At 39.5% G+C, this 14360-nt stretch overlaps 2 protein-coding genes across 7 annotated transcripts in view; one reads left to right on the top strand and one right to left on the bottom strand.

Annotated features, from left to right (window-relative positions):
* Nucleotides 1–14360, bottom strand: part of CTNNA1 (catenin alpha 1) — a 149787-nt gene that overhangs the window by 45761 nt on the left and 89666 nt on the right. The window lies entirely within an intron of this gene.
* Nucleotides 1497–7856, top strand: LRRTM2 (leucine rich repeat transmembrane neuronal 2). Of its 2 annotated transcripts, none has more exons than XM_045550922.1 (2): nucleotides 1497–1933; nucleotides 2701–4208. In XM_045550922.1, the coding sequence occupies exons 1-2, from the start codon at nucleotides 1904–1906 to the stop codon at nucleotides 3817–3819; spliced, it is 1149 nt and encodes a 382-aa protein (XP_045406878.1). In that variant the 5' UTR covers nucleotides 1497–1903; the 3' UTR covers nucleotides 3820–4208. The 2 variants fall into 2 exon arrangements, with proteins under 2 accessions (XP_045406878.1, XP_045406877.1); XM_045550921.1 differs by having other exon boundaries at nucleotides 1503–1933; nucleotides 2273–7856.

Raw genomic sequence — 14360 nt, 5'->3', positions numbered from 1 at the left:
TACACAGGGCACTAAGGAAGGGACCTTGGAGATTTACAGTTCACACACTTCAGTGCCACACAACGGAAAAACTTTACCCAACACAATTACTTCTTAGACTTGCCCAGTGGAACTAAGCCCTTGTAGGCCAACAGGCTTTGATATTGTTTAACAGTCACAATCAGTAGTTTTGAGATTTCTGTCCTCAGGTCTGAGACAAGTCCCCACTAAAGGTAAGTGCCACTAATATGGGAGAAATAGGTATGTTGTGTCAAATCAATATGGCAAGGTATGTAAAAGGCCTTACCTTTGTCGTGCCTGAAAATATAACACTGACTCATGCTAGAAACATCTTTTGCATTTATACACCACTAAATATGGAGCTGTACATTGATAACCATGGTCTAAAAAAATGATAACATTACTTGACAGAGAGAAACAAGAGTCAGGTCAAGCAAAAACAAGCCACAGCAAAAGTCCTATTCCAAAGTATGAGTGACCTTTTGTATTCAGAAGACAGATTCCAACAACAGTTATGAGGAGCCTCAAAGTCAGTTCCTGAGTGTGCCGGTAGGAACTAGTGTGGAAATGGTCTATTATTTCAGTGCCACAACCCCAATCCCAGTACCAGCTGAGGCTTTCAGTTAAGGTGTAGGTGAGATTCTGAGAGACTTTTCAGAATCAGTCTGAAAACTGCATTGTATCATTTGTTCTAAATCATCTCTGCTCCACTGTTAACATGTAGGGCATGTGTATTAAAATGACTATATCAACCTGCCCTTTCCTGCCAGTAGGACACCCAAACATCAACTCAGCGTTATTTCTCAATCAGCATGGTGATAAAACACTGTTATAAAATAGGAAAGAGAGGGAGAAATCTTTTAGAGGCCGCTGAAATTTTCAAAGAAAAAAAATAACCACATGCTTTGTTTTGCAAGTCCCCCCCTCCCACTTTATTCTTGGTTTAGGATGTTAAGCTCTTAATGACAAAGAAGCCAAGCCCCTTTAGCCAGTATATCACCATATCTGAAGCAAATCATAGTCATACTTTGATTTTAACCAAGCATGACAACAAGGCAATTGAGTAGCTTTCCAAACTACCAGAGCAGCAGCACTACCTTGCATAGGCTGGTGTTAAATCAGCACTTCATAAATTGTGCAGGCTTCTGCCCATTTAGATGATCCCTCTATGCAGAATCGGCAGTCTAACGTTGGCTCTCACAAGCATTAAAAATCATCACTCTGCTAACCCAACTCACTGTTCAGCCGGGTCTTCTTGAATGCAGCCTTTATTACAACCTCACTGCTGCTTCCTACACTGAAGGAATACCATGTTTTTAAGCCAGGAGTTCTTCTTTCTTGCTTTATTGTAATCAGGGGGTCTCGCAACGACCCCAATGCTGTTACAAAAAGCACGGTGCTTTATAACAGTAAAGCTTCTGGAAAACCCAAACAAAAGACACGTCATCCGGTGACGTCAGCCTATATACAGTTCTGTGTGGTCGCAGCACATAAGCAAATCCATTCTTGTGCCGTTTCTCAGAAAAGCTTTTCAGTAAATGCACTCATGCTGCTCCAGGAGCTCTTCTCTGCAACAAGCCGCCCATCTGCCATCAACAAGTTAAGACTGAGAGAACTAACGGCTGCGGAAAGGGGAGACTGACGCTTTGATTAACCAGCTGAGCAGTTAGAGGAGGAGAAAATAAATAACTTACATTCAAAGCTGATTTAGGGGATCAGAGCGGTCACAGAAAATGAAATCAATGCTTTCCAGAGGAATATCCTAAGGAAAAAACAACTCACCCTGGTGGATTCGATTTTACTCGGAAAGCCTGAGACACAGAAAACAGGAAACTGGTCAAAGGCTCCTACATGTTAGAGCCTTTTACAGACTCACTGCGTTGAGTCTAATAACCGCGACTGAATGCAGCCTCCAATGTGCTCAGAAGAATGGGTAAGTCTGTGCATTTATTTATATGCCTTTTACAGTCAACAAGGAATCATGCTTTTAAAATAAGCTGCTGAATTCACATCTTATGAGGGAAATCACTGTCACATTTTTGGATTTTGAGGTTTGAGCATATGTCGCTGATGGTAAGGACATGTTTTATCTTCTTTTCAAATGGTTTAAGTTTTGTTCTAGTCACATCAACAAGGTTAATTTTTCTGCAGTAAATGAAAAATAAGTTATATGCAGTAAAATCTTTCGCCATAATGTTGTTTTTTTCAATAGCCCATATGTTCTGCTGAAAAATATCCTATCTTCTTGTTTTCCCTAAATTATATTCTGCAGGCTTACATTTCAAGTGGCCATTAGGGGCCCCTATGCTGGCAGCAATATATGCAATGAGTATGGTTTTAAAAATGCTGCCTGCCCTGGGTATGGCGTGTCCACCCAAATGCCGCTGCGAGAAGCTGCTCTTCTACTGCGACTCTCAGGGCTTCCACTCAGTGCCAAACGCCACAGACAAGGGCTCTCTGGGCCTGTCCCTGAGGCACAATCATATCACAGAGCTTGAAAGAGATCAATTTGCCAGCTTCAGTCAACTTACCTGGCTCCACTTAGATCACAATCAAATTTCAACAGTAAAAGAAGATGCTTTTCAAGGACTATATAAACTTAAGGAATTAATCTTAAGTTCCAACAAAATATTTTACTTGCCAAACACAACTTTTACCCAACTGATTAACCTGCAAAATTTGGACCTGTCTTTTAATCAGCTGTCATCTCTGCACCCAGAGCTCTTCTATGGCCTTCGGAAGCTGCAGACCTTGCATTTACGTTCCAACTCCCTGCGGACTATCCCAGTACGCCTGTTCTGGGACTGTCGTAGTCTGGAGTTTCTGGATTTGAGCACAAACCGTTTGCGAAGTTTGGCTCGCAATGGATTTGCAGGATTAATCAAACTGAGAGAGCTTCACCTAGAGCACAACCAGCTGACGAAGATTAATTTTGCTCATTTCCTACGGCTAAGCAGTCTGCACACGCTCTTCCTACAATGGAACAAAATTAGCAACTTGACATGTGGGATGGAGTGGACCTGGGGCACTTTAGAAAAGCTAGACCTGACTGGAAATGAAATCAAAGCCATCGACTTGACTGTGTTTGAAACGATGCCGAATCTTAAAATACTCCTCATGGATAACAACAAGTTAAACAGCCTTGATTCCAAGATCTTAAACTCCCTGAGATCCCTCACAACCGTCGGCCTCTCTGGCAATCTGTGGGAATGCAGCGCCCGAATATGTGCTCTGGCCTCCTGGCTGGGCAGTTTCCAAGGTCGGTGGGAGCATTCCATCCTGTGCCACAGTCCTGACCACACCCAAGGAGAGGATATTCTAGATGCAGTCCATGGATTTCAGCTCTGCTGGAATTTATCAACCACTGTCACTGCCATGGCTACAACTTACAGAGATCCAACCACTGAATATACAAAAAGAATAAGCTCATCAAGTTACCATGTGGGAGACAAAGAAATCCCAACTACTGCAGGCATAGCAGTTACTACCGAGGAACACTTTCCTGAACCAGACAATGCCATCTTCACTCAGCGGGTAATTACAGGAACAATGGCTTTATTGTTTTCTTTCTTTTTTATTATTTTTATAGTGTTCATCTCCAGGAAGTGCTGCCCTCCCACTTTAAGAAGAATTAGGCAGTGCTCAATGATTCAGAACCACAGGCAGCTCCGATCCCAAACACGACTCCATATGTCAAACATGTCAGACCAAGGACCATATAATGAATATGAACCCACCCATGAAGGACCCTTCATCATCATTAATGGTTATGGACAGTGCAAGTGTCAGCAGCTGCCATACAAAGAATGTGAAGTATAATACCTACCCGTCATCAAAAAATCACATCAGATAAGTAACCTATTTTACATAGTAGAGGCTAAATACATATCTAATTTTTACCAATGGTGACATTAAGCCTAATTTTCCAAACTAAGTGGAGACTTAGTTTTTGAAGTGTTAAAGTATTTTTAATTTTTTAAATGAAACCATATTTTAAGTGTTAAATGAAGCAATGCTCACATTAATTTGCACTCCTGTTGTAAAGTCTTTAAAATGCTTACTTCAAAATAAGACGTTTCATGTATGTAATTATATAATATTGTGTGTAAACATTTACACTAAGGTCTCCATATGCTATTTTTATTTTCTACTGAAAACAGTTTGGAAAGAAGCTATGGAGCAGAAACAGATATGGATCAATACCTGTTTGATCACTGCTCTCCATCCCATGTACCACAACTAGCTAGCTGTTTAAAAGGAGACTTAGCAAAGTTCTCTTGTATGATAATTTGGTATTTACTCAAATCTTCAATCTACTACCAGTGTGGGAAGTAGAATTTCATGTATGCTGAAGACTGCTAAATATTAAACATTCTCCCTTCCAGAGTTTTTGCCTGGGTTAGTAGATATTATCAAAGTCCACATCATGAAATCAGAACTCCTTATGTAATTCTAGTAAGCTGAGTGACTCTTTAATATATTTAAGCAATGAATCCAAGTGATTGTGAAAAGGTCTCATTACAATGAAATCAATACTAAATAATTACACTGATTTCTTTTCATACATTTCTAGTTTGACTTATAATGGACATGTTGATTTTTGTGGCATTTAGGCAACTGTTTTAAACTAGTATTAAAGTACCATTTTACTAATTAATTTACTAAATCCTGTATTTACATATATAACGTGAAAAAAAGATTTAAAAATTATTTGAGAGAAAAGAGATAAACGGAGTTAATTTAACAATCCTGACATGCTCCCTCCAATTTGAAAGCACACACACAAACACATACATTTTCCTCTCAACTGTCACGATCAAAGATGCCTTGACAAAGGGGTTTAAACCTCTTTCTTCTGCCTTTTCCTGATTTCAAGCCTCAAAGAGCCAAATTAAAAGTAATTTGCTAGCAACAGGCATAACACCAATTTTCTTATAATACGGTATAAAGGAACCATGAAAAAAATCACTTTCTAAATATTATATGCTAAATTTTGACTTTTTAATAAAGATACATATTCATATTATAAGCATAGTTCCTTCTAAGTGAAGGGAACGTCTTATTGAGGTTAATCTGATGGTGGAACAACTCGACATGCCTGTGCAGCCACACAGTGGTAACTCAAGGCAGCGCGGACATGAGGGGATGAAAAGGAAAGGCAGATTTCTGAGATCTGACTCTCAGGTTAGCTGGAGTTACAAGGCAGCCAAGAATGATTATACACAATCTGCACCAAACAGGGCAAGGCCCCGGGACCTGCTGCTGAAAAGGGAAAGAGGAGGTTCTCCACTGCACATATAAACATTCCATAATTAACAAATTATAAGGAGGCCACAGTTTTCATGCAGAAAAGAACCACAAGTATTCAGTTTCTTCAATTATAATTTTTAAAGAAAAACTATGACATATTTGGCATTTAGATGCAAGTTACCCATCCACACAGAATTTTTCCATAAATAAGGTTCCATATATGCATAAAGCTGTGAAATCAGAGCCCTAACTTGATTTTTTAATGAGCATTTTTCTAACTGCCATTTATTATATGTAGAAAAAAGGCATTAACTCCTTAGACGAAACCACTCCCATTTAAAAAAGTTATCTTTTCCTTATCATGAACGTTAACATGAGATCCTTCATTCGGGGCATATTTTCTTCCCAGGATTGAATCAAAAACATGTTAAGACATAGTTTAATACATAAGATTTAATTGTAATTTTCCTTTAATATGAAGAGAAGGGTACCTCAGTACCCTTAACCTAACATGTCTCAGTGAAAAGCAGACAAGATCACAGATTACAGTAAAAAATGTGCTCTCTACATTTTTAAAGGTGGTTAAGATTAGTCTGTCAAAGTCTCAACCCAGTTCAATTCAGTTAACCTTGAGTGGTGAGCATTTCCTCTCCTGTTAAACCAGACCCTGGGCTTGTATGGGCAGAGACAGAAGCTGATTTTATAGCGCAGAGAGCAGGGCACTGCTTTCCCACAGAGGGGATGGATCAGAAGCCCCTACGACAAATGAGAGCTCCATGAGCTAAAATTTATCAACCCACTTATGAGGATGACCAAAGCCATTTGTCAGGTGACGGACAGCCTGGTCACAACACAACTGTGTCCTGAGCACACGAGATTCCATCAGCCCTGAAGGACAGCAGAGGAGTATTTTCCATCATTTCAAACCACAACTAAAATTAATTCAAACTGCAAGAAGGTTAAGAAATCCCCTTCTTTGGCTGGGAATCCCTACATTAATCCTAAAGGACCATCAGTTGGCAAAATCCTTCACGTATGTGGAAAAGCCAGCCATTTAGCAAATCAGGGGAAAAGCACAGCCAAGGCCACCGAGGCATATTTCCAGTTTGAAAAATAATTGATTTTTTTTTTGCCCTCCATTTTTTTGGTAATGCCCTCTGAGAAAAGTGAATGACAGTGCCAAACAAATATTTTCCTGTCTCATTTAAAACAAAAACTCTTTTAATTGCTTATAGAAGGCCGTATTCCATTTAATTTTTATATATTTTTGTTTCGGAATCAGAAAGGTTTGAAGATAAGACTGTTAGTCATCTGTGCTTTCTTTACCAGCTGACTAGGGTGGAACAGCATCACGGCAACACTGCAGGTCCTAGTAACACGATGTTAAGGCTTTTGTTTTTTGGTGGGGTTTTATTCTCTTCACCACCACCACTCACCCCTCCTTTTTTTCCCCCCATTTTCAAGGTTAGAGGAAAATGACCATCAAAAACCGGAAAAATAATTATCTCTCTGGAAAAAGGAAAGCTAAAGAAGACTATGATACCATGCCCACCTAGAAACCAAGAACTACTTTGGAATGATTTATATTCATTTCTGTAGCTTGCCAGGGATTTCAATCACCTTTCTGAAAAGAGAATGGGCTGGTAAATTTGTGAATCCACACACAACTCTGTGAATACCCACTGCCAACATCAGAAAGCAAAGATACTAATTTTTTAAGCCAAAAATCTGTACTAACACATGTAATTTCTTAATGTGCCTAAGTTAATTTCTATACCAATTCAATGAATGAATTGATTGAACTTCCCAACTCCACTAATTATTAAAATCCATCTGCTTATTCTAATGCTAGTCACCAAGAGCTAGACTCCATCTTTCCAATAAAAACTGAGCCCTGTATAGCACTAGGTCTGAATCCTAAAATTCTAAACAGGCATATCATTTTCTTCAGGCATATTTCCTATATACACAGCTATCTGGAGAAAAAGCTATAAATGCCCTGTTCTTTTTCTGAAGTGTGGATATCAATATAAAATTTTTAAAAGAGTATTTTTAACAGCTGACTTACATGATCATTTTTCTAATACAGCAATACAGTAAAGACCTATCTCAAAAGTCTATTTTGGGACAAACTTTTCATATCTTATTGGTTAAAGCCCTTGAGCCAGAAAAAGGCAAAGACCGTAAGGCCATCCATACATAATTACATATTTCTCTATCTAACCTGGGGCAAACTCAAGAGTACTTGAATAAGGCCAAAAACAAACAGAAAATGACTGTTTAAGCTTTCATTCTGCTATTGCAAACATCTGGAAACTTCTGCAACTCCTCCAACTAACCTTTTCTTTCTTGATTAAAAAAAATCTGATATATGGAATATTTAGTGAACCTTCCTATCAACACTGAGACTGGAAACTAAAAGTACAGTCCAAACACATTGTGTTCATTCACCTTCAAGAGCCATTTTTTGAGGGGTGGGAGGTGGGCAGATGGGTTGGGGTGGGAAGAAAATACTATTATGCAGGAGGTCTTGGGGAGAGGGTAACATAAAGTACAGTGTACAGGAAAGTTTTGTTATTAAAATTGTGTATACTGTAAAAAGTCAATGTCTCTATTTTTTTTTTACTTTTCCTTGATAACCTATCAATTTTGACAAGTGAAACTTGAAAAGCCATTTGTGACAGATACAGAAATCCTGAATGAACAGTTGTTTTGTACCATGTTCCTCTACAATGCCAAATGTGTCAGCTGAAAAAAAAATGGCAGCTAATCATCACCTGTCTTCATTCAGAGAGAGGCAAAATTAGGCTAAGAAAGAAGTAAAGGTAAAGGGACAGTGGACAGGAGGAATGGAGGGGGCCTAAGCCATCGTGCAATAAGAAGCTGCTCTGTCACAAGCCTTAGCAAGTGGACAAACAGCTGTTCCAGGCTCACAGGACCTGGGGTTGGCTATACCTCTCCCATCCTCCTCTACACTGGACTGCCACCACAGCCTGGGGAGCTTCAGGAAGGCATCCGATTGCCTGCACCTAGCAAACAGCAACTGGGCCTCTGCCTCAGAGGTTAGATCCCAGCAGCACCTTGCACACCACTCCTAAGACGAAAGTCCACAGGTGCTGAAACACTGGGACCATTAGGATCTTTACATGACCTACTCTACCCCTCTTGCCAGCTCAGTGAGTACGGATGGGGAAAGGAAGAGAAGATCTTTAACTACAGTTGACCCTTTAAGGATCAGCTGCCAAGTCCAGCCCCCCCACAGAGTCGAAAATCTATACATCTTACTGATAATATAAATAGTCAATTAACAAATACTTTGTATGTTATATGTATTATATACTATATCCTTACAAAAAAGCTAGAGAAAAGAAAATGTTAAGAAAATTATAAGAGAATATACATTTATTATTCGTTAAGTAGAAGTGGAGGACCATAAAGATTTTTATGCTTAGCGTAGTCTTCATGTTGAGTAGGCTGAGGAGGAGGAGGAAAAGGAGGGCTTAGTCTTATCGCTTGGGGTGGCAGAGGTGAATGGAAATCTGCATGTAAGTGGACCTGCACAATCCAAACCCCTGTCATTCAAAGGCTGACTGTAAAGTCCTTGCTTGGCATAGATGAACACCCTCAGGACAGCACACTGTACCTGGCCAGCACTGGGGCAGAAACCGGCCTGGCCTCCAGGAGCTGAATGCCGAGAGTCTGCCATATTTGCCAGGATGCACTTACTGCTTCTCCAGTCCCAAAGCAGCATAGTAAGACCAGATGGGGGAATAAACAAGGCCACCCTTTGTCCACTGCCCAGAGATGTGGGATCAGAGAGGCTAAGGGAGCTTTCACACCAGGAATTTCAGCAGTAACTAGGACAGAGGCAGGATGCACACCACACAATTCTACTGTCAAACTCATCCTATATGTACTAGAGGCCACAGGTGATGGTGCTTTTAAATTGCACAAAAAGAACAAGTTCCTGCACTTGATAGACACTTGATAGAGTTAAAGGCAGAGCTTATTAACATAATTCTCACACATTTTAATCTTGAAAATTCCATGTAAAGGTACATCTGATTTCTTTATCAGTTATTCTAATTAATTTTGCCTGTATGCCATAGCATTCTCAGGTTCCCACTCAAATATATAATAGATTTCTTCAAGGTCTGTTTAAAAAGATTTTTTCCTTTCTTTAAATATATCTAACCAGCTGGGTACTCAAGTCTCTCTGAGAGAGACAAAATGTATTACAGATTGTCTTTTACAAAGAGAGAAGGGGGAAAGAGGTGAAAGTCATAGCTAGTACAAACATATCTCAACATGAGTTTGACCTTCCTCCTCACTAGCGGATGTTCTGGGAACAGTCTTAAGGACAGATCTTGAACCTCCCCTTCCACCATCTGAAAGGGATAGTAAAGAGCAAAAAATCTCCAAAGGCAAGTTTAATGAGGCACACTATCCTGCAAATCCCACAAACTAAAATACCATCCCTCTATACATAAAGCCCAAGAGCAAAGCCTAGCCCAAGGCCCCCGACTCAGGAACTCCTGCTAAAAATCCAGCACCAAGGAGCATCTGGGAACAACCCTGAGAGGCAGAGGCCAATGGCTCATCCCTCACTTGGGAACCAGATTTTAAAACTGCAGCCCCAGAGACAATTCCCAAAGCCTTTTTACAGCTTTCAAGAGACTTTACCAAGAACCCTGCAGAAGAGACATAAAAATGTCAAACATTAACTTTACTGAATATCCATTCACAATTGTGTTTATAGCATAACAACTCCCTCTTTAGGCCCTGGTACCCCCTTCCCCAAAAAAGGAGTTATAAAATCTCTAGGTTGCTTTTCATGGAAAATCATCAAAAACTCTACAGCCATTTATATTAGCCCACCTGTTTCATCATCATGAAGGCCAAAAAAGTTCCCATGATGAACAAAAACATTTCCCATTGCTTAGCTGTCAGATACATGAAGAGCAACCACTCACCCTCCAAAACCTCTGAAAACAATGTATTTATCATTTACATATAACCTACTTCTATAGAGTTAAAGAAACCTAGAAAAATACATTCATATTTACAAAATAGTTGAAATAAAGACATAAAAAGATGAAAAGCAGGGATTCTTAACCCCAAGGGTCCAGGATATGTTTCAGAGGATGTATGAACCTCTTGACATAATAATGCAGCATTATTCGTGAGTCCAGAGCTTTCACCAGATCCTCAAGAGTTCTGATAAATCACAAAATAGGGTTAGGAAGCCCTAGTAGAGCAGTGAAATAGTTATTTCTAGTATACGCCAATTTGGCCCTGATCTTCCTAGTGGGCACTGGCAAAGAATAAAACCAACAGCTTTCATGTGATAAAGAAGTAGAGACACTTAAGTGCAAAAGTCTGTGAATTATTTATAAAATGGAACCAGTTGTAGGAAAAATGAGGAAACAAGTCAGAATGTGTCTCTAAGGAGGTTTTGGAAAATAGGCAGCCTTGTTCTTCATGTCAACTCTTGACAGAAGCTAAGGGTAAGGAGCCTACACAAACATGCTGCGTGCTTTGTGATGATTTAACCTCTGTCGTGCCCCAAGGCTGGATAGAGACTAGAAAGTATGCGAGAATGACTAAGCACCCCCTTAGAAAAACTGCTCGTGTTTCCTCCTCATCACATTCCCTGGGACCCAAACTTGCGTGTTCCAACACATAAGGGACACCCAGTAAATACTTACTATGTTACATTACATATCTTCTAGACTAGGAGTGCAATTTAAAATTAAAAAGCTCTTTCACCACTTCAGTAACAAACAGAAACACATATCCACAGAACATCTCTGGTTGTGCTAATGACAATCGTTAAGTCTTCTTTGGGTAAGAATCTATAAGATGATAACTATTTCCTAAGAAAGAACAAATTTAAAAAAATACAGCAATCACTGGTGTGAATAACTGTCTGAAACTTAACTGTCTGTTTAAAACTTAAAATTCATTCTATAAGCCATTTGAAAAAATAGATTTTTAACAACAGCAAGTAAAGAAGCATAGCAGTTAGGAGGCCTGTTCCACAGTTGAGCCTGTGACCCTCGAAAAATCTTTCAACCTCTATATGCCTTGGGCCCTTCATCTCTAAAACAGAATTAACAGCAGTAACAATCATAGGGGGATTTGTTCATGTAAAGTCCTGAAGCTAGCACATAGTAAATGCTCAAAAACATTCGCTATTTTTAATAGCAACATGCAGAGAACCAAAAGTTATAGATTCATCAAATAGAGAGTGTAAGTCACATTCAAGACATGTCAAACCCACGTGTTGCTTCCTAAGACTCTCTACTTTCTAGTCTTTCTTCTCTAAGTTAATGTGCAGAATCCAAAATGAAGATTGATGATTAGCCAGTTTTCAATAAGCCTCAATAGCCTAGTTACACTTTTTACATCTAATACTGATATAAAACTGACCACATTATCTCATAGTCAAGTAATCTGCCTTATAAAATGTATTATAATATTAGACATGATATTACTCCAGTTTGGCTTTATGAATCAAGGCTAAATTTCTAAAGGCTTAAAACCTCTAATTCCAAAATTCCTTCTAGGTAAGGAAGTCACTGAAAATCAAGTGATGCCTCTTTTCCTTGTTCAATAAAATTACATAGGAGAACACATACTATTCATTATCATAAATGGATACTATTTCTACAAAAGAAATAAGAAATATTCTCATTCAGCATCTGACAATTATATTTTAGGACAAAATACATGGCTGAGAATTAAGGATCACTATTTATGTTCCTTTTTACTTAGAAAAAATATACTTTAAGTCTGTCACATCTAATTTAGGAAGCAGCCCTTTTCAATTGTGGCAGATTTGGTTCCAAGGCAGATTTGCCATAATTATTTAGGGGTGTGGGGCAAGAGAGGTATGAGAATTTAAAAATACAAAGATAACCCATTAGTCCAGTGCATGCAGGAGGGCATGTTTCGTGGTAACTGGATAGTGAGCCTCCTTATTACCAAAATCTCTATTCAGTATAAAGCTTGCTTAGAATTAACTTATCTGAATGAAATACATACATTCAGCCTTATCAGAACCTGGTCTTATACCCCAGATTTTTCAAGTCAAGAACTTATTTCGTGGCATTGTCTTTCCAAGAGCATGATCCAGTTTATCCAATAAGGAAACTCACTTTATCTCCTCCTTCACCTACAATTTTTCTCCATTTTCCCATGTCTCTTGATCCTGGGCTTAATACCTGTTTCTCCTTATGCCCAAAAAATTCCAAAGAAAACTACCTTACTGAGGGGAAACCATTCAGTTACAGTATATCAGCTGCTGAGTAGAGCACCCACTTTCTAAGACATACCCATAATTTACATAATACTCCCCAACTCCACAAAACTAAGTGCTTACCAGCTGCAAACTGATCCATACAATTTGGGAATTACAATCAGAAATACAATCACCCATCTGCATTATCTTCTCAGTCTAACCTTCTCTTTCTATAGATTCAAGTACAAAATAATGTTTATTCATCTTGACTTCACTTTCGAAAGACCAGGAATACCAGCCATTTAAGAAGTACCCTTTTTGGCCAGCATGGTGGCTCATGCTTATAATCCCAACACTTTGGGAGGCCAAGGCAGGAAGACTGCCTGAGGCCAGGAGTTCAAAACCAGCCTTAGCAACATAGCAAGACCCATCTCTACCAAAAAAAAAAAAAAAAATATATATATATATATATATATATATATATTTAGCTGGGCATGATGGTGTGTGCCTATAGTCCTAGCTTCTTGAGAAGCTAAGATGGGAAGATCCCTTGGGCCCAGGAGTTCGAGGTTACAGTAAGCTATTATTGTGCTGCTGTGCTCCAGTCTGGACGACAGAGCAAGACTCCATCTCTTAAAAAAAAAAAAAAAGAAAAGTACCCCTTTTGCTTTTAATAATTAGCAGTCACTCTGGTTCTCTGACCAAATAAATTCTTCAATACCCTTTATACTTTTTTTTTTTTTTTTTTTGGGGGGGGGACAGAGTCTGACTCTGTTGCCTGGGCTAGAGTGCTGTGGCGTCAGCCTAGCTCACAGCAACCTCAAACTCCTGGGCTTAAGCGATCCTACTGCCTCAGCCTCCCGAGTAGCTGGGACTACAGGCATGCGCCACCATGCCCGGCTAATTTTTTCTATATTTTTTAGTTGTCTGGTTAATTTCTTTCTATTTTTTAGTAGAGACGGGGTCTCGCTCTTGCTCAGGCTGGTCTCGAACTCCTGAGCTCAAGCAATCCTCCTGCCTCGGCCTCCCAGAGTGCTAGGATTACAGGCGTGAGCCACCATGCCCTGCCCCCTTTACACCTTTAATATGAATAGCCATTTTCCTGCTTTTATTTGGGTACGGGAATATGAATTAGGGCATAGAGAACATAGTTGTGAAAATTTCAAGAATGTGGAATTCTTAGGGAAACAACAGGCAGTAATCCTCACTTCCTTCATCTATGCTCTAAAATTTCATCCCAGTTTTCTCAGGATTCCATAGAACTGGCCACAAAAACACTATGACGTTTCATGTGAAAGTATGTTTTGCCATGGTTTTTGAACCAAATAGAGAAAAAAACAGGAAGATCAGGCATTAGTAACTATTCCATGTTAGGGCTGCCCACGTGGCTCACACATTAAGAATTGTGTTCAGGAGCGCCTTGACAGTGCTACTCCTCTCTGATCAACCTTTCTACTTTCCCTTGAAATCTACCTGGGGGAAAAATGACAGTGGGGAAAAGGGGGGAAGAATCTACCACCCTGAGTACACTCCTGCAGGCAACTGGGATGGTGCCCCATCACCACATCTCCCTCTTTTCTTCTGATGATCCCTTCAGGCCATTGTGTGCAAAACTGCTCTCTGACACTTTTGCTCTCTGACACTTGCCATCAACTTCCAACAACTAGAGCCCATTTTATTATTGTGTTAAAACTGCCAGTCTTAAGATTTATCTATTACTGTACATGAAAACCTAACAGCAAGTGGTCAGGAATTTTCTTCTTTTTGACGCAGCATTCCTGAAGTGTCAAAAGACATTACAGTGCATAAGCAATATCATCACCTAGACACCCAATTTGTGCTCACTTATATGTGACATGAATCACAG

The sequence above is a fragment of the Lemur catta genome, chromosome 5 (assembly GCF_020740605.2).
Source record: "Lemur catta isolate mLemCat1 chromosome 5, mLemCat1.pri, whole genome shotgun sequence".
In the NCBI taxonomy this organism is placed as follows: Eukaryota; Metazoa; Chordata; class Mammalia; order Primates; family Lemuridae; genus Lemur; species Lemur catta.
This window is presented reverse-complemented; position numbering and strand designations above follow the sequence as displayed.